This window comes from Geotrypetes seraphini, chromosome 10, assembly GCF_902459505.1.
Source record: "Geotrypetes seraphini chromosome 10, aGeoSer1.1, whole genome shotgun sequence".
Taxonomy (NCBI): domain Eukaryota; kingdom Metazoa; phylum Chordata; class Amphibia; order Gymnophiona; family Dermophiidae; genus Geotrypetes; species Geotrypetes seraphini.
In genome coordinates, this window is record NC_047093.1 from 116824484 (window position 1) to 116844196 (window position 19713).

The 19713-nt window shown below is 42.4% G+C and overlaps 1 protein-coding gene across 1 annotated transcript in view; it reads left to right on the top strand.

Moving 5' to 3' along the window:
- Positions 1-19713, top strand: part of F13B (coagulation factor XIII B chain) — a 228854-nt gene that overhangs the window by 83383 nt on the left and 125758 nt on the right. Inside the window, exon 6 of the mRNA XM_033962281.1 lies at positions 6303-6479. Coding sequence (XP_033818172.1) covers positions 6303-6479 — 177 coding nt within the window. The remainder of the gene's footprint in view (positions 1-6302; positions 6480-19713) is intronic.

Consider the following 19713-nt stretch of genomic DNA (forward strand, 5'->3'; position numbering starts at 1 on the left):
ATTAAGAGCAATACGAGGTTGTCTTTTATTCCAGATGAACTGCGAGAGGATAGAATCCAAGGTGTTGTAAAAAGAGCGAGGCAAGAGGCACGGCAGCATATTTAGGACATAATTAATTTTTGGTACAATCATCATTCGAATCGACTCCAATCTACCCCACCAAGAGAGATTTAATGGGAACCAGGCAGAGGTTGTGTGGCGTGCTATCTGTAATAAATATTCAGTATTGAGTTGTATGGTTTCCTCCAGAGTAGGTCCGAAATACACTCCCAAGTATTTCATTTTAGTAGCAGACCATTGTACACCATATGTTTCTACATCAGACTTAACCTCTGGGCAGTTAATAGGCATGACCAAAGTTTTAGACATATTCAGTTTGTAACCAGATATGGCTGAGTAATGACTGATCGTTGAGATTAGATGAGGAAATGATGCTGGAGTAATGTAGAGGAGTATATCATCAGCATAAGCCGATATTTTGATCTCTGAGGTTTTGTTAGTGAAACCTTCTATGAGTTTATTCTCACGTATAGATATAAGTAAAGGTTCCAGAGCCAGGTCAAACAGCAATGGAGATAGTGGACACCCCTGTCTGGTTCCCCGTGTCGGGTGGAATACAGAGGATAAAGTTCCATTTATAAATGTTCTGGTTGAGGGAGAGGAATAGAGTATCTTGATCTTCTTGATGAAATCTTCAGAGAAGCCATACCAAACCAGAGATCTAAAAAGAGATGACCATTCCACACGGTCAAAGGCCTTCTCGGCGTCCAGCCCCACCGCTATAAGATCTTGTACATTATCATGGGATTGAGCAATGATATGTGTGAATGTTCTAGAGTTATCGGTGGCAAACCTCCCAGTGATGAAGCCACTTTGATCTGTCTTGATGAGTTTGGTTATCACTCCCTGTAGTCTAGTGGACAAGAGTTTGGCATAAATCTTCGCATCCACGTTTATAAGAGAAAGAGGTCTGTAATTCGACATCGATCGTGGATTTTTGTCAGGTTTAGGTATAACAATGATATGAGCTTCTGTGACTCAATAACAGATTGAAGGAATTGAAGATAATAAGGGTTAAGAACATCCTGGAATTCTTTGTAGAATTCTACCGTTAGGCCATCCGGTCCTGGAGCTTTACGAATCGCCATGGAATCAATCACTTGGGAGAGCTCTGAGATAGTCAGGGGTTCATCTAATTTGAGATTGTCCTCTTGAGATACTGTAGGATGAGGTAGGACTTCCAAAAACTGTGGAGTAGGGTCATCATTCTCAACCAATTCTGAGGTGTACAAAGTTTCATAGAAGTTTTTAAAAGCTTGAGATATGTCCTGGTTGGTAGTTAAGATGTTGTCCTTGTCTAGTTCTATCGCAGTGATGTTTTTCTTGTCTACTTTTTTTTTTGAGATAGGAGGCTAGTAAGTGTCCACATTTGTTGTTCTCTGCAAAATATGAGGCAGACTGAAGAAACACGGAATTGGCTGCTGATTTACTCAACATGGAGTTATAAAGAAAACGAGCCTTCGCTAGCCTGTTAAGAGTAGTGGTGTCTAATGGATCCCGTTGATGATCTATTTCCAGTTTCTTAATATCATTCTCCAACTTCAAGGAGGTTGCCATCTGGCTCTTCCGTGTATTAGCTGCATGGGATATAATGACTCCCCGAATGTAGGCTTTGAAGGCGTCCCAGCACGTAATCCAAGATGTATGTTCCGGTGAGTTGAAGGAGAAATATTCCTCTATTGCTTTGCGAATGGTTATTTTAAATTGAGGATCTTGGAGAAGGGAGGAGTTAAAGCGCCATTGTCGGTGAGGAGGCTGTTGTATTTTATAGGTGATCTGTAGTGATATGGCTGCATGATCTGACACTGATATGGGTAAAATTTCTGTAGAGGTGACCGAGTCGCATAGCGATCTATTAAGTAGAAAAAGGTCTATTCATGAGTAAGACATGTGTGGGTTAGAGTAGAACGTGTAAGCGCGGTCAGAGCCATGAGTGTGTCTCCATATGTCAGTCAGGTGGAGTTCTGAGATCATATGCTGGAGAGCAAACCATGCTTTGTTTTTTTTGTATCTATATTGAGATTGTCTGTCTATTTCTGGGTTCAAAACCATATTGAAGTCACCGCCCAGAATCAAATGTGAATCAGATTCAGCTAGGATCGATGCGGTGATAGCATTAAAGAAATCAGGGTTGTCAGTGTTAGGGCCATACAGGTTAAGCAAAAGTATCTTATGACCACCACAATCAATGATTACCTTGACCCATCTACCTTGCAAGTCATGAGAAGAGGATATAACAGCAATGTCTGGTTTGTTTCGGACCAGAGTCAGAACGCCACCCTTTTTGTCCAGGGCAGGAGAATAATATGCAGGTAAAGCCCAACCTAAACGGACTTTGTCAGAAGCCACACTGTCTAAATGTGTCTCTTGTAACATAATGACATCAGGTTTCATTTGGTCTAGGTATGCTAGAATTTTCTTCAGTTTAATCAGATTATTCAGCCCTTTAGTATTCAGAGAAATAACATTAAGGGACATGGAAATTTTCTCTGCGATTAATATAAAGATTGGAATTGACCTGCTTCATATAGGGAACTAAATGGTTCATTTCAATTGACCTATTGCATAACCAGAAAAGGAAGGACATGTTAGCATACTTCGTAAGCTGCAACTGAATAGGACCAAAATACCTAAGAATTGACCTAAAGTCAAACATTACCAGACCCATGTGCACTGTGAGAGTGTAACAGCAGCTACTACTGTGAAGCACCCTTAAGCTGAAAAAGTGTACTGTGTGTGCAGGGAGCATGTATAACAATACTGCTAAATAGCTTAGCATCAAATGATATGTTAATTCCTGCAACAACAATAATAATGAACCTTATTTAACAGAACATTAGTGAACAATTGCAGACAGCGAGACATCATATTATATTATAGACAGGCATAGATGGGACATTCTGGCAGTACAACAAACACAATCAAACCTGATGTATTGGTGTAGGAGACTGCAGTTCAATAAAGGCAGCTAGATCTTCCGGATTAGTGTAATCTTTTGTTTGATTATGAAGAGTAACTCTCATCCTGGCCGGATATAACATACCAAATTTAGCATTAAGCTGCTTTAATTGTGGCCGGTATGAGAGCAATTTCTTTCTCCGTGCTGCAGTGGTCTTGCTCAGATCAGGCAGGAAAAGAATGGTGGCTCCCTCATGTGTAATAGGGGCTCTGATTTTTGCACGCTGCATAACATCTAGCACATGTTGGTATCGGAGAAGTTTAAGAACCACTGGGCGAGGATAACGGTCATTCGGATTCTTAGTTGATGGAACTCTGTGTGCTCTTTCTATTTCGAATTCCCTAGGGAAGGTGAGATCCAGTAGTTTAGGAATCAGCTCTTCCAGGTGTCTGACCAGGTCACGCTCATGTGCCCCTTCCTTGAGCCCCAAAAGACGAATGTTGCAACGACGAGATCTGTTGTTGTTATCCTCCAGCTCTGACTCCAATACTGCAATTTTCCTGGTCTGGGCTCTCAGTTCAGCCACGTGCTGAGTGGTGGCATCCATCTTGCCTTCCAGGGAAACAACCCGAGTCTGCAGTTGAGAGAAGTCGTTTGTGAGGGTAGTTAGTTTGTCATTTATCTCTTCAGTAGCTGATTTAGTGTCAGAGACAAGGATTTTCAATTCGCGAATTTCTGCAAGTATTTCGGAGGCACTTCCGGTTTCGGGTCCCGGCAGCGGTACTTTCGATGGCGACGGGGGGTCCGGTTTGTGTCTCTTACTGATCTTTTTCTCTGCCATTCCCGCTCTTAAAAATTAGCGATTTCGCAAGAGAGATGTCTAATCTTGCCTGAACTACAATATTTTCGGCGTTTTAAATCGCGAGTGTTGCCTAGCAACGTTCGATTTGCGATCGGGTGCAGGAGCTCCACATTCAAGCAGCCATCACACGTGGGCTCGACAGCGCCCCCCAATAATTATTATTTTATTTTATATACCGCCATACCCAAAAGGTTCTAGGTAGTTCACAACAATTAATTGTAATACAAATCATTAAAAATCAACAAGTTATATGCATATAATATAAGAAAAATACATCCATGCCATATAAAGAGGATACAACAATCTTAAAAGAATAAAAGATTATAATAATAAAATATGTTAAGAACTCAGCCTGTTAAATAGCATTTTTTATCTGCTTTCTAAAATCAAGATAAGAAGAGGCATCTAGCACAATTTTGGCGAGCCATGAGTTTAGTTTGGAAGCCTGAAAAGAAAAGGTTCTTTCAAAGAACCTTTTATAATAACATAATTTTAATCAGGGAAAAGCAAACAAATGTATTCTTTGAGAGCTCTTATTGTTATAACTCAAAGTGAAGTGGGGGTTGAAATAACCCGGTACTGTTTTGTAGCAGATGCATGAGAACTTGAACAGAACTCTGGATTCCAATGGCAACCAATGTAGCTTTTGATAGTAGGGGGTAACATGTTCCCATTTCTTTAGGCCAAAAATAGTCTTCTTATCTCCTTCTTTGTCTTTTCTAAGTCAATTTTGTTTAATTATTCATTTTTAAAATATACCGTATATTGGTCCATGAGTTCATATATACCCCCTCTTTTATGAAACTGTGATAGCAGTTTGTAGTGAAGGGAGCCGCGCTGAATGGCCCGCGCTGCTCCCGACGCTCATAGGAACTCAATGAGTGTTGGGAGCAGCGCAGGCCATTCAGCGCAGCTACCCGTACTAGAAACTGCTATTGCAGTTTCATAAAAGGAGGCAATAGTGTTTTTTAAAGATGATTATAATTTTTGATTAAATATTTATATATTTTAGATACAATTTGAATGTTTTATGAATTTTGATGTATGTAGATATTTTTTTTTTATTCTTTTCTATAGTATGAGAGATTATATTATTAATATGTTTTTTTTGTTAACACATAGACTCCCGAGGAAGACATTTTTTGGCATTGAAACACTGTCAGTGTTGAGTTTTGTGATAATTGGTGACATTTTGAACCACCTGGGAAAGCATCTCTTCCTTTTCATACTTCTTTTTACTGTGCTTCGTGGGAATTTTGTGCTGCTTTTTGTGTAAACCTTACAAACGATATTTAGAAGTTTCATTTTTATTCTCATTATGCATCAGTCTCAGGTATAACTATGACCCAAATTCTGTATGTGGTATTCTACTCAAATCAGTGTGCATAGCCAATTTTGTGTGCGTAATCTAATTGTTTAACAAACGAAATGGCACTGATAAGCAGCAATTAACAACTAATAATTGATTCTAATTGGCACTAATTAGAAGCTACATGTACAATTTTGTAGGTACATTCTATAAAGTGGTGTGGGTCACTTTTAATGTGTGAGTCTCAAAAGAGGGTATGGCCAGGGAAAGAGCATGGGTGGATAGCGTGTGTTCCTATAAGTTAGGAGCACTATTAATAGAATACACCCAATCTGTGCACAAATTAGGTGCAAGTATTTAGGCCTGGTTTTCCTTGGCATAAATGGGTGCACCTAAGGGAGGAATTCATCAAAGGGCACTGTTATGCTACATACAGCCACTAAGCATGATTCTATACAGTATACAGTCTACTACTACTACTATCCATTCAATCGTGTATGACCTTTGGATACTTTGTAGGCCATTCCTCACCATGCTTCTCTGTTTCCCACAACTTCTTTCAATTGCTTGATGTTCATTCCCGTGTCATTCTTGATAGTATCCAGCCAACGGGCTTTTGGTCTCCCATGCTTCCTTTTACCACTGACTATTCTGAGTAACACCTCCTTTTCTAGTGAATTCACCCTTATCACATGTCCAAAATAGGTCAGTTTCTATCTGGTAATCTTGCCTTCCAGGGACAACTCTGGGTTTATATGATCAAGAACATCAATGTTGGTGATCTTAGCTGTCCATGGGACTCATAGAAGTCTTCTCCAGCACCACAGCTTGAAGGCGTTAATTTTTCTTCTATCTCCTTTCGTGAGTGTCCATGTCTCACAGCCATATTTCGCAATTAGGAACAAAATGACAGTGATCAGTCTATGCTTGATGGTGATTGAGATGTCCTTGCAGTTCCATATTTTGTCCATGCTGACCTTATAAAATCATGCTAAGTTCCGTTCTGATCTGTGCTGTTTCTTTATTTTTTGGTGCCGTATATAGAATTTGGGGGCTATTGCACTATGATATACACATTACTACAGTATATATTAAAGCGTGTAAATTGCTGAGGGTTTTACCAAATGCAGTACTGTAGCATTATTTAACATTGAAAAATAATTTTATTTCAGGATTAACATGTTCATCCATACAAAATGTAGTGCATGGAGGGTTTCGTCCTGTGAAGAAAACCTATGAGGATGGAGATGTGATACAGTTTTATTGTAAAGAAAACTACTCATTATTTGGATCTGAATTAATTCAGTGCTATTATTTTGGCTGGTCCCCAGAACCTCCAATATGTCAAGGTAATTTTTTTCTTTCTTTGTCAATACCTGAAGCTTGATCTTTAAGTACTGTATTATGTTTACTATGTTCAAAAGTATTAGCATTATTCAAAAGTTCAAAGAAACTGTGTAAAGTTGACATTCTCTAATTTGAAAGCTAAACTTAAAAGCTGACAGCAGGTTGAAGTTGTGCTGATGATTACCATATATATTTGAATATAAACTGAGATTTTTGGACCCCCAAAATTGGCCCAAAAATGGGGGGTCTCGGTTTATTTTCAGGTCAGCGCCTATCCGCCTCCTTCCCAGGCCTATTGCAGGCCTCCCCTGAGCCTGCGAGAGCTTATGAGAACGGGGCTCCTCTGAAAAAGAAAACTTTGATTTTGAAAGGTGATCACAAAGGAAGTAATTTGTCTAGTACTAGCAGCGAAAGATATAATGGAGAAGCTGTTACCATTGCAGTTGGATTCAGAAAGCTGTAAAGCATTTTTTGAACCAGGTTTTAAATTGAACCAACCCTTTTAGTTGTGAGACTGTTTTCTACCCCCTGAAGAAGAAATGAAATGGAGCACTCTGTCAGGTAATTTCATGATCACACTGGAAGTAAAATAGCTATGTGATTGTGCACATTGTTCAGTGTCTTTTTGCATGAGAGCTAATTTTCACTTGTGGCAGACTCATTTGGTTTTTCAGCTTTGATGATTCTCCATGCTAAAAGTTTAGTTCTCCTGATTAACTAATTATATACAACAGTACCTTATTGAAAATATATTATTTTGTTACATATTCAAAACCTGCCTATAGAGATTGGTATGATGTAGCGGCAGGCTCATATTATTTTTGCTTGTGGGTGTAATTCATGAGGTTCTCGGGGAGGGGGGGTGTTTCATACTGAAACTCTCTCTTAAATTAGGCAAATAAACAAAAATATCAACAGTGATTTTTATTGAGTGCAGAATTCTTACAAGAGGTTTTTGTTTAGGATTAAATATTTATAAACTGATATTCATAAACAGATTCATAAATAAATATTCATAAACAGATAAAATTTTAGCATTAGAAAACCTTTCAAATACAATAATTTCTTAGTGAAAACAAGTGTTTCTAAACATTAAAAATTGTTTAATATGTTAGTGTTGGTGACCTTATTCTGTTCTTAGCATAATGTTTTCTGTCAGTATAGTTAATCATACATTAGAAAGATATTCTCTCTATCCTTCTCTCTTTATTATTATAATTTTATTGATTTCTTATACCACTATTACCAGCCAAGGATCAAAGCGGTGTACATGAAAAACACAATGAACCAAAAGAGTGAAAAGAACATCAATTGTTAATAGGAAAGAGAGCGTAGGACAAGTGATGGGGTATAAGGAACAATGGAGGAAAAAAGATAGCTAGGGCCACCAGTGTAGAAGAGTGGTGAATCTTGACTTTTACACTGAAATGAACTGGTAACAAATGAAGCTGGCGTAAAGGTGGGGAGGCACGACTAAATCTAGATTGTCTAGAAAGAAAATGTGCTGTGCAGTTCTGCAATAACTGAAGGCATTTGGTTTGGGAAAGTGGCAAACCTGCATAAATGGTATTACAGTAGTCCAATTTGGAAACTGAGAATGCATTGATAGCTGTATGAGGTGATTTGAAGTCTAGGAATTCTCTAAGTGCATGGAGAGAACATAATACAGGCAGTCCCTGTTCTTAAGTCAACTCAGAACTTGTAGATTCTAAGATTCTTGCTGCTTACCAGCTGACAAAAGGAGCAACTGTCCCAACCAGTGTTTCCTCTAAAGTACAGCATGCACAACCACAAACTGTTCTTAATGTGGCCGTGCATCATTCCTGAATCTGCTACAGGAGGAGTGTAGGAGTCTATGAAACGACCAGGTGCCAATTTGTATTAGCCTCATTCTGCTGTCCTGCTGTCACATACACACACAAACGCACATGCCAGTATGCCAAGGGATATCTCCTTTATTCAGAGTACTGTAACATATATATATATATATATATATAGCATTTCACATGGGTCAGTTTTTTCAGCATATGACTGTAGGAAAGACCATATTTGGTAACAGGATATATAAAAGCAACTAGAAAAAGGTAGCAAACATAAGGGGGGGTAACTATGGCATATAATATTGTCCTTTTGTCTAAGTTCAAGCAAATGTTTCTTTCTTAGCAAATGTTTCTTATCAAAACAAGTCAACTACAGAACAAAATGGGGACACAGAGCTCAGAACACAAAAAGAAAAGACCTTGTGGTTTTTTCCTTGGCAAAATGATAACTGTTCCTTTTACATAAGAAGGAATAGGAAAAACTTCAATCGACTCTTACGTCATGAAAATGACATCATAAGTGTACAGCATGAGCTTGGAGGGAGAGATATTCCAGATATGTCCTATGATATATATTTCAATAAGAAGTTGTTTAACCCCTCTTGGGACACCAAGAGCAGCAATATAGACATGGGGGTCAAAGCTTCCGGGAAGGTCGGGGGTCTGTGGTAGGGACCGGTAGGTACTAGTCAGGGCTGCAGTAGAGCGATGAACAGCACAGTTGACTATATCATAGAATCACAGGGACCAGGCAAGGCAGGTAGCCAAGAGTGAAAGAGTCAGTCAGCAGGGAGGCCACGCCAGGTTCGGAGAGGAACATGAGCCAGTTTGGTGATGCGGTCCACATCTTCCTTGAGCACGGTACCATCATCATCAAGATCAAGGCTGCAGTTAGAGAGGTGGAACTTGCAACAAACGCCACCTTCCGTAGCCAGCAAGTAATCTAGGGACAGGCGATTCTGGTACATGGCAGTGCAAAAGTTCAAGAACAGCCTGCAAGTGAAGTATGTAGTTGAGCAGGTAGATTGGGGTCCGACAACCCAAGGAGCAATCTTTGGCCCACGTAGCAGGTCCATAAGCAGCAATGATCCGTTCAGCAGGCCAGTTGTCACCCCATTTCCAATTGTATGGGGTGCAGAGTGCTAACCACTTTTGGCGACCCCTAGTGTCGAACACAGGGGCTCCCAGGCGTTCGCCGCCGGCCAGCAGTAGCAGAAAGGAGCTGGGATGGATCCAAGTACACATGTACCAGTCCGGTGAGCAGGCAGCCAAAAGGTAAGCAAACAGGCCACAGAGCCAATATCAACCATCAGGAGCTGGCCATCAGGCGTAGGAAGTTCCATGGAGCAGATACTGAAGAGGAGGTCCTAGTAAATTGAAGATGCAATAATGGAAGTCCGCAAGGCCCACAGTGGAAGTCGTGGGGCTGACGTGAAAGGGAGGTTTTGTATTGAAGGCAGGTCTAGAATATCCAGCTATGTTCATAGCCACTGTTCTCCCATACCAGTCCCACCACAGACAAAACAGTTGCTGACATTAAGAGTCTGGCCTATAGATTCAGCAAACTGTCCTAGTTGTGACAGGAAAAAACAAAATCTACTTTCATATGTTCAGAAAAATGGGGGAAACACAAAATAAACTAGCACATGAGACACATTCCCATAAAGGACAGGCTCCATCATGAGTGAAGGTTTCCTCATAGGGGCATTGCTTGAAAGGCATTAAGCTATAGAACACATTTGAGATAATAATGCTGCCAATCGAGGAACAGTATAAGGGGCAGTACCATGACCATAAGCAACATCAAATAACACGCATGCATCAAAATACAAAGGTACTGGGCGAGGAGGGTAATGAGGGGGCCCTCAGCACCTGATAAAGGCACTAGGTGGGGGTTGCTATAAACCACAAGCTGCCAGTTACACTCAAACACTTGTAAACAGTTCCTGTCCAAGAAATTAAAAGGTCAGGATGTGGCGTTGCAGGGGTATCAGTCTCTTTAAACTGGTAAGGTCCATACTTGGAGAGAAAGGTGTCTGCATAGACAGGGAGGGACACACTAGCTTGAAAGGAGTTCAGGCATCATCATCCAGCAGCTGAAGTCCAGGGAGGTGAGTCAAAGGAGGACATTTACTTGGTATAAGTACGGAAATGAGAGACAATATGCAGGTATACAATGTTCATAAGAGGACAGGGTGATAAGTTTGTATGGGTTGCGCACAACTAGTAAGGCATTCAAGAAAGACCATAAGGATATACTCAGTGTAGGGCACAAAAAAAGAAGAAAAAAACCCCAAACATGTCAGAAAGTGTAAATTGAGCATATCCAGTGGGCACCATAGAATCAACACTATATAGAACCTTTGTCTTAATAATATAACCCCTAACTAAGCAGCGCTCAGGCCATGAAAACAAGAACTAAAAAAGATATTGTGCAATTTAGATAGGAAAAAAAAACAAAAATGCAAAAAATGGGGATAAAAAACTCCAAAAAATGGCCAATGGTATGTTTTCCGGGGTACTCTACAAACCAAACACAGAGATTACATGACACAAACAAACATAGAGCTCCAGTAGGCCTTAAACTTGCTTTCATCCATCAATGAGTCAGGGCTGAACTTAAATCTACAAATAAACACAATTATACAAAAGGAAGAAGAAAAACAACATCATAGAACATAGCACTAGCAAAGTAAATTTCCATGTAACACATGGCACAATAATCAATAATCAGAAAAGGCATAATCAAAGGGTCTGGAGTCTAAATGTATGCTTTAACTTCTGAAAGAGAAAACAAAAAATTTAGTAAATGGCCTCCATTGCTCTGCCTATTTTATTCATAAACGTATAAAGGAAAGCAAAAAAAATCTAAAAGAAGTAAAAAATTTAAAAGTTTGTATAAGAACAAGGACCAGTGAGGAGAAATACACCTGTGAGGCTCCCCGTTTTAAGAAAATGTATGGTTAACGGTGGAGGAAGGTGTTTCTGAGGTCCGGTAAAACCAGTATGAGCATATGAAAGTCTGCAGTGAAAACGTAGTTATCACAGTGAGAGGAGGTTTCTTGGAAATGGTATAGAAGTTCCTGATTCATAGTTCCAGGATTAAAGACACTAGCCTTCAGTTTATATTTTATTCATAGGGCATGTCTTCAGTCAAGTCACACAGTCATAAGAGATCATGCAATCAGGGACACGACTGTCTTGTTTGTGCTTCAATCTACAGAAATATGAAGATCTTACTAGGTAAAGCAAGATACAGTGTCCAGGGTTAGGTACAGAGGTAGTATGAAGTATTGCAGTGGCAATGCTAAGAGGAAAAGAAACATTTTAAATCTTAAAGGGCAAGGTCGAGGGGCGCTAGAATGCCTGAGAGGAATGGCAGCCTGATCGAGTTGCTCTCCCTACAGCCTTCTTAATTTCAAAATAAAGACTGAACATCGATTAAGAAATTCTTCTAGAACTTATTAATCCTACTATCAACCTTCTTTTCTACTGGAATATCTACAAATAAAGAAGTGATGGCCACTAATAAAACTGGAAGAAGGCACAAACCAGAAAATGGCAGCATGTCTGAGGTTCTTGCTGAACTTAAAACCTTGAGAGACTCATGACAGAATCCAAAGAAGAAATAATGAATGAAACAAGAGACATTAAAGAAGAACTTTCCAACCTGACATCTGAGATGGCTCAATTTAAAATCCAGGTAGCTGATCTTGAAGTTAAAGCAACTGCTACTGAAGACAGTGTTAAACAGATTAAAGGTCAAATTAAAAAAAATAGCAATTTTAGAACAAGAAATTGATGATGCCAGCGACCGTGCCCGAAGGACTAATTTGAGAATTCTCGGGGTACCTGAAGGGAAAGAAGGCAATGACATTGTTAAATTTGTGGAGCTGCTAATACCAAATGTGCTTAATATCACCTTTAAGAGGGAATTTGAAGTGGAGCATGCTCACCGCATCCCAGCAGCAAGGTCAGCTAATAGCAAATATCCCAGACCTCTGATTTTAAAAGTTTTGAGATATCCACAGCTGCTGCAAATAATGCAGAAGGCTAGGTCGCTGGCTCCGATTCAATATGAAGGCAATACCCTGCTCTTTGTGCCAGACTTGAGCAAGAGAACTGCTGAGGCAAGAAGGAAATTACTTGCTTACCGCCCTCAATTGAAGAACCTTGGAGCCAGATTCGGTATCTTTTACCCAGCCCGTATGAGAGTCACGTTTCAAAATACTACAAAGGATTACGCTAACCCAAAAGATCTGGCTGACTTTTTTGAAAAGCACAGCCCAACTCCAATAGACAAGGCTTGACACGTGGTGGGCCAGTGAATACTGCTGCTTTGAAACACCATATTGGAGTGCCTTTCATCTAGGAGTAATATCACTTACAGCCCTTAATTGCTGATTTTGTCCCCTTCGATGTTTTGAATGCCTGACCTGATCTGACTTGTTCTTATCTGTGACTCTGCTGAGCTGTTACTTCCTGTTTACTTCTCCAGTCCTGCTCTCTAAAATTTGCCAGGGCTGGGAAGGGGTAAAACACGGACCTCACGGACCTCGCGGTTCTAAACCCGTACGGCCTTAAAATTCTGAGGTCCGTGTCGGTCCGTGTCCCTGCCGTTTGTAGATTCTGTCGCTGACAGACCTTGATGAGATTTTAGCGCTGACGGATCCGTCTCAGCATAGGGAGGGAAAAGTGTTAGGATCCGTCAGCGCTAAAATCTCATCAAGGTCTGTCAGAGCCAGAGACTAGTGCTGGAGTTTGGAGATTTCTTTTCCATAACGCACGTCCAAAACCTATGTCCCCACTCTCTTGGCTTCTGCTCTGCCGCTCCATCAATAGTCTCTGGCTCTGACAGACCTTGAAGAGATTTTTAGCGCTGACGGATCCTAACACTTTTCCCTCCCTATGCTGAGACGGATCCGTCAGCGCTCAAATCTTAATCAAGGCCTGTCAGCAACAGAAACTACAGCAGCAGGGACACGGACCGACACGGACCTCAGATTTTTAAGGCCGTACGGAATCAGCGCAGTGCAAAACGGATGTAGAAATCGGAGCTGCATCCAGACCGCATCAATCTCATCGTGTGACTCTCCCCTGGAACATGTACCAAAAGCTTTCTGGCAGATTCTGGGGAGGGGGAGTGAGATTTCGCTCTACAATCTTTCAATCCTCTATTTGCCATTCACTTTCCCCCCCCCCTTCTTCTTCACAGAATCAACTAGCGTGTAGGTTTTCTTAGCGACAGATGGTGAGAAAATTCCATTTCATTTTTTTTTTTTCTGCAATAACATTATTTTGGAATGACATTTACAGACATTGTGTTAAAGAAAAAAATCCCCAAACAGCTTAGCATACACACACCCTGCAACTGAATTGCTACGGTAGCAAAAATATATGACAATATATAACAAAAGCAAAAAATTTTTCCCCACTAGAAGCAAAAGGGTGCCAAAGGTGTGCCAAAGGGGTGCACGTTTAACTTGGACAGATCTTTCTCTGACATGCAACGGTCCTGCTCCACTGCCCTGGAGCGCACTTCGCCAAACCTGATTGATATAGACGCGCGAGTTACGTTTATTAGATCCTTTCTAGCGGGGGGAGGAAGAGGCATTTCTTTTCTTTAGCATTGCTGGATGTATCCTGCCTTATGGGATTACAATATTGCCGTAAATAGCCTTTGAGAACAGCCGATCTTTAAAGACAGCGCAAAATGTCTTCCGCTCAGTTTTCGGAGACACAAGAAATCGAAAGCAGTCACTTCCAGCCCTATTTCTGTTCTGGGCAAATCGTTTCTAAGTACTATACACGGCTAAATTACGTCTATTGTTGGAATGGAGGCATCCATGGAAAATTGGCTTCTGCATATTGTCACCAACCGGCTCAGGAAAATGGGCCCTGAGCGGCTGGGGCACGGGAGTTGTGCTCTTGTGAGCCGCGGTGAGCTGCACAAGGAAAATAATAGCGGAAGAAAAAACACTGCCACACCAGGTAAGGGTAGTTACTTAAATCAAAATCAGGGTTTATTCTTACACTGGTAGTAAACATAAACCTTGTCAGGATATTTCTGCGATTAGCAAATAGTCCCAAAACAGTAAAAAAGAAAAAAAACCACAAAACAGCAAACTGTCCCAAAATGGAAATGTTCAAAAGTTCAACTCTTTCCAAAACTCAGGCTATTGGCTTCAGCTCATACTTATTTCCATGCAACGGAAAAATACAAAACATTCCAAACACCAACAGTCTTTAAACTTGATTATTGCAGCACTAGTCAGAGCTACTGCTGTGACTATCCCAGCAGCTTGAATACTGGGCAGGCAGTGTGCTTCATGTGGTGATAAACTGCCAAACTGGCCCACTATCCCACCACAAAATACGTGAGGCGAACCCCCACTACCTGGGCTGGTAACAGTCCTTTCTCATGTAAGAGAAACACAAAAAAAAAACTTTCACAAAAGTCTTTCAAATCTTCTGGAGCTCTTGGTTTCTAAAGCTCCTACAAGGCATAACATAACTTTGGAAGTCCTTCATATAATAAGGTCACAGCTACTCACTTTTATTCCACGAGCGGCTTGCCTTCCATGAAGCCAACTTCCATTGGCAAAATCTCACTCACTGGAGCAGCAGATGAATCCGGGTCAAGTTCCATGGCTTGGGGTTCTTCATTCTCCTTCAAAGAAGATTCTTCTCCGGCTTCCATCAGCTCCATAGATTCCAGTGGAGAACTACCATCAGTATCTCCCAGTCCTGAGCTCTGCTGCCTGTCCTGTGCCTCTCCTCCTTTTAACTGACTTCCCAGGAGCTTTCCTCTCTGGGCAACTAGTTTGCAGCCCTGCCCCCAACCCTCAGGTGGGAAGTATTTCTTATCAGCAACCCTGGGCCTGAGAGGGGGATGGGCGCTCTGCACTCGTGTTCTCTGACTCCCTCTAGAGAGCAAGGGAGAAATAGCATCAGGAGAATCAAAAAAAGGTTTATCAATAACACTAGGGGAAGGGTTGGCCTTTAAACAGGGCTCTGCACTAGGGAAACACCTAGCAGGCATAGGCTGCGTACCACATACCCTCCCCCTTAAATGACTGCTAGGGGTGGATTTAGCGTTTTCTATTTTTGTCACCCTTCTTCTACCCAGAAGGACTTGGATCATGGGTATAGCAACCTTCTCTCTGCTGTACCTCATAGGCCCGGGCTATTTCCTCCGGATCTGTTAGCAGAAGGAAGCTTTCCTCTAACGAATCTACCCTGGGTCCAAAACTTGAAATAAGCTCACCCATTTTCTTAAGGTCCCTACTTCCTATCTGTTCTACTTGTGCCTGCACCTTTTTAATTTCATCCTTTACCTGACTGACAGCACAAGTAATATCCTGAACAATGACAGTAGGGTCTTGATGTTTCTCCACCATATGTTGCATTTGTTCCCTAATACCTTGTGTGCTAGTCTTTAGGGCTTGCAAATCTTTTTGGCATTGCTGAAGATTCTCTTCTAGGGTTGTCCTAAGCAACTGATCTTTTTGCAACAGAGTTTCCTGCAATTTATTGCCTAGACCAGTGGTTCCCAACCCTGTCCTGGAGGAACACAATTGGGTTTTCAGGCTAGCCCTAATGAATATGCATGAAGCAAATTTGCATGCCTATCACTTCCATCATATGCAAATCTCTCTCATGCATATTCATTAGGGCTAGCCTGAAAACCCGATTGGCCTGGTGTTCCTCCAGGACAGGGTTGGGAATCACTGGCCTAGACTCCCCTCCATATGCTGAACTGCTTGTTCCCAATGTTGTCTCTGGTCTTCCTGTCCTTGAGTTAATTCATGCTGCAGTTTAATAAATTGCTGTTCTACAGCTCTCTCAATCACTGCCAGATAATCCTGATCCCCCTGAGTCATGGTCGGATCTAACGAAACCACCTCCCCACCTAAGGGAGTAGTAGAGGAACCAAAACCCTTCATTCCTCTGTGAGTAGGACGTAAGTACTTCCACTTTTCCACTTTAGGGTGCCAGATTCGCTCGCAAATTAGCTGTGCGATGCGGTCACCTCTTTTAACCTGGTAATCTGTCCCCCCATGGTTTATTAATAGAATGGACGCATTACCCCGGAAGTCAGGGTCAATAACCCCTGCCCCTACGTCCAAAGAATGCTGTAAAGCTAGTCCTGATCGAGCGGCTACTCTTAGGTAAGATCCCGGTGGTGGAGATACCTGGATATCCGTAGGGACTAACACTCTATCTCTGGCCTCCACCACCGCATCCTGAGCCGCATAGATATCACACCCAGCCACCTTATCATATGCCTGCGTGGGTGCTTGGGCATGCTCCGATAAGGGGGCCCACCTAATCGTGGGGCACCATCGGGAATGAGCCATTCCTCCTTGCTGAGGATAATATATATGGGACCTATTCCTCTTAGGCCTTTCATTAGAACTGTCCCGGGCCATAAGAGTACATCTATCTTTCCCGCTTTCCACATGAACTTCAAAAGATCTCCTTTCCTGGATACTTTCCCCAAGGCCTGTCCAATCTCTTCCTAAGATGAGAGCGACAGGGGCATCCGGAATAACCGCCACCCTCAGGGTCTTTACCTCTCCCTTATACACTACAGGGATGAGATAGCTGGGATAAGTGTGTTTCTCCCCATGCACACAGACTACAGCCACCCTTCCTGAGATCTTCCTGAAGGGACCCCTTTTCCTTGCCTGTTCCCAGCAGGCACGGGACATGATGGACTGCTCTGCACCTGTGTCCAGTAGAGCCTTAACTTTCTGCCCATTTATTTGGACCTGTACCTCATAGGGCCTTGACTGTGCTTCTGCTCTGCCCCGTGAGGTCGTAAGCGTCAATTTGACCCTATATTGTGTTTGGATATGACCCGTTTTCCCACATCTAAAGCAGGTTATATTCTTCTTGCTGGGTGTTCCAGTGTCCTGCGCTTTCCTCACAGGGTCCTGGTTATTTTCCTGAGCCTTACTAAGGTACCCCCATGTGTGCCCCCTTCAGACCCAAGGGAAGTGGAGGAATCTATGTAAGCCTCTGCTAACTCAATGACTTGGCCTAGTGGATGACTCCCCTGTCTTTGAATCCAGGCTCTGAGGTTTTTTGGTAGAGCTTCTATAAATTGCTCTTGTAATACCTCAGCAAGCATAGCCTGAGGATCCGTCAGGCAGGGTTATAGCCATCGCTCATCCAACTTCCTCAATCTATGTAGGAGTGCTTTAGGCATTTCCTTGTCCTTCAGTTGGGCACTCCTAAATTCCTGCCTATAATGTTCCCGGGTATACCCTAAATAATCTAGGATGTGGTTCTTTATGGCACGGTAATTGCTGGCTAGCTCAGGGCTGAGAGTCTGATAAGTGGCCAAAGCTGTTCCAGCAAGGCACGGTATCAGCCTCGTGGCCCACTGCTGTTCTGGCCAGCCCGCGGCCACCGCCATCCTCTCAAATGCTAATAGGAAGTCGTCAGGTGCATCTGTAGGCCCCATTTTACACAACTGCATGTTGGAAAAAGAGTTCACTCCTACCGGGTCTCCTGTTCCCGCTGGCAACACAGCACTCAGACCACTAGCAATTGTGCCTTGAAGCAACTGTGCAAATGTCCTGCTCTGTTCTCCCATGGCATGTACCAACTCCTCATGCCGCCGACCGGTCTCCGCTTGGCTCGCTCGCCAGAGATCCTGGTTGGCCTGCAAGACAACCTTCAAGTCCTCAGTCTGTTTCTGACGTTCGGAAGCCAAGAGGGTGAATAGCTGCTGCAGATCCATGCTGCCCCTGAAAAGTAAGCACAGAAACAGAACCCAAGTGCGGAACCTTTTTTTTTTTTTTTCTTGTTCCCATACCCCAGAGCGCTAGCCCCCAGCTCCTACCTCCCAGCAATGCTATTAATCCCAGTATCCTCCACCAGCTGTCCCCAGGGTACCCTTACCGGACAGACTGATGAGTCTGAGCCTTTGGGATTAATAACTTGGGACGGCGTTCTGGAACACTGCTGGGTTCACTCCGGTTCTACTTCCGGTTCTGCTTCCCCAGCTTCTGGCAAACACGGACCCCGACACAGCTTCATCCCAGGTCTTTACTCCTGTTGCACCACTCTCAGTTATTTATTCCTCGATTTTCATTCAGCAAAAATCACAACAAGCAAAAATTAAATTACTAGTCCAACTCTGCATTCACAGTTCCAAACCCTGGTTAAATTTTTTCTTCCATACAATCTCCAACACAAAGGCAGTAAAATAAAAAATCCCAAAACTGATACCAAATATGTCACCAACCGGCTCAGGACAATGGGCCCTGAGCGGCTGGGGCACAGGAGTTGTGCTCTTGTGAGCCGCGGTGAGCTGCACAAGGAAAATAATAGCGGAAGAAAAAACACTGCCACACCAGGTAAGGGTAGTTACTTAAATCAAAATCAGGGTTTATTCTTACACTGGTAGTAAACATAAACCTTGTCAGGATATTTCTGTGATTAGCAAATAGTCCCAAAACAGTAAAAAAGAAAAAAACCCACAAAACAGCAAACTGTCCCAAAATGGAAATGTTCAAAAGTTCAATTCTTTCCAAAACTCAGGCTATTGGCTTCAGCTCATACTTATTTCCATGCAACGGAAAAATACAAAACATTCCAAACACCAACAGTCTTTAAACTTGATTATTGCAGCACTAGTCAGAGCTACTGCTGTGACTATCCCAGCAGCTTGAATACTGGGCAGGCAGTGCGCTTCACGTGGTGATAAACTGCCAAACTGGCCCACTATCCCACCATAAAATATGTGAGGCGAACCCCCACTACCTGGGCTGGTAACAGTCCTTTCTCATGTAAGAGAAACACACAAAAAAAAACTTTCACAAAAGTCTTTCAAATCTTCTGGAGCTCTTGGTTTCTAAAGCTCCTACAAGGCATAACATAACTTTGGAAGTCCTTCATATAATAAGGTCACAGCTACTCACTTTTATTCCACGAACGGCTTGCCTTCCATGAAGCCAACTTCCATTGGCAAAATCTCACTCACTGGAGCAGCAGATGAATCCGGGTCAAGTTCCATGGCTTGGGGTTCTTCATTCTCCTTCAAAGAAGATTCTTCTCCGGCTTCCATCAGCTCCATAGATTCCAGTGGAGAGCTGCCATCAGTATCTCCCAGCCCTGAACTCTGCTGCCTGTCCTGTGCCTCTCCTCCTTTTAACTGACTTCCCAGGAGCTTTCCTCTCTGGGCAACTAGTTTGCAGCCCTGCCCCCAACCCTCAGGTGAGAAGTATTTCTTATCAGCAACCCTGGGCCTGAGAGGGGGATGGGCGCTCTGCACTCGTGCTCTCTGACTCCCTCTAGAGAGCAAGGGAGAAATAGCATCAGGAGAATCAAAAAAAGGTTTATCAATAACACTGGGGGAAGGGTTGGCCTTTAAACAGGGCTCTGCACTAGGGACACACCTAGC